Source organism: Calidris pugnax, unplaced genomic scaffold (assembly GCF_001431845.1).
Source record: "Calidris pugnax isolate Ruff unplaced genomic scaffold, ASM143184v1 scaffold81, whole genome shotgun sequence".
Taxonomy (NCBI): domain Eukaryota; kingdom Metazoa; phylum Chordata; class Aves; order Charadriiformes; family Scolopacidae; genus Calidris; species Calidris pugnax.
The window spans coordinates 11,107,540-11,108,721 of NW_015090880.1; the positions used below are offsets into that span (position 1 = coordinate 11,107,540).

At 68.3% G+C, this 1,182-nt stretch overlaps 1 protein-coding gene across 1 annotated transcript in view; it reads left to right on the plus strand.

Annotated features, from left to right (window-relative positions):
* The window catches only part of CAMK1 (calcium/calmodulin-dependent protein kinase I), a 3,189-nt gene extending 2,013 nt beyond the window's left edge, over nt 1-1,176 (plus strand). The window contains exons 3-7 of the mRNA XM_014946650.1: nt 71-183; nt 296-374; nt 472-559; nt 672-801; nt 894-1,176. Of these exons, the coding sequence (XP_014802136.1) occupies nt 71-183; nt 296-374; nt 472-559; nt 672-801; nt 894-949 (466 nt within the window). The 3' untranslated portion in view covers nt 950-1,176. The remainder of the gene's footprint in view (nt 1-70; nt 184-295; nt 375-471; nt 560-671; nt 802-893) is intronic.
* The last annotated feature ends 6 nt before the right edge of the window (nt 1,177-1,182 follow it).

Below are 1,182 nucleotides of genomic sequence, written 5' to 3' on the forward strand. Positions count from 1 at the left end.
CCCCCCCCTCTGTGGGTCTCAGCCCACTGGGGCCATGCAACACCCCCCCTCCCTGCTGCCCCCCCCCCAGGCTCTGCGGTTACCCCCCTTTCTACGACGAGAACGACGCCAAGCTCTTCGAGCAGATCCTGCGGGCCGAGTACGAGTTCGACTCGCCCTACTGGGATGACATCTCAGACTCGGGTGAGCCGGGACCACCAGGGTGGTGGGGGCTGGGATGCCAGCGTGGTGGCATCATGGCCAGGGTAGGGGACGGTGGGTACAGGTGCTTATGGCTGCTTTGTGCCTGTCCCAGCCAAAGACTTCATCCAGCACCTGATGGAGAAGGACCCCAGCAAGCGCTTCACCTGTGAGCAGGCCCTGCAGCATCCCTGGTAAGAGGGCTCCTGACACCATCTCCCCTCCCCCAGCTCCCCCCATGGCAGCCGTGGGGCAGGAAGTGGCCCCCCGCTGATCTTCCTCCCACCCCAGGATCGCTGGGGACACAGCCCTGGACAAGAACATCCACCAGTCGGTGAGCGAGCAGATCAAGAAGAACTTTGCCAAGAGCAAGTGGAAGGTGAGCGTGGGGTGTCGGGGGGATGCGGGGAGTGTTGGGGGGTGCAGAGGGCCCCCTCCCCCCCCAACCCTGGGCACCCTGTCCTGGGTGACGGACGCTGTGGGGTTGGCAGCAAGCCTTCAACGCCACGGCGGTGGTGAGACACATGCGGAAGCTGCAGCTGGGAACCAGCCAGGAGGGTCCAGGAGGGCAGATGACTCCCACCAGCCCCAGCGAGCGGCTGGGGGGAGGCACCAGCAACGGTGAGCCCCAATCTCCCCCCGCCCAGTCCCCATCCTGCACCCTCTGGGGGGGGGGGGTTGCCACCAGGCTCTCACTCCGCTCCTCCCCGCAGGGTCAGACTGTGGGCGCCCGCCCGCCAGCAGAGCTCAGCGCCTCCTGCCAGACTGAGCGCAGCCCCGCACAGCTGCAGCCCGGGGGGAGTCCAGCCTTCCTGTGGGCACAGTGTGGGGTGGTGGTGGGGGGGCCTGCAGTGCTGGAGCCAGGGAGGGGGGGGACGGCACGGTGGCACCCTGCCCTGCTCACCCCATCTCCCAGTCCCGGGTGTGTGGGGCTGCCCCCCGCTGCAGGCTCGCAGCAGAGCTCTGCACTGGGGCAGGGGAAGCCCCCTAGGACACCCCCCC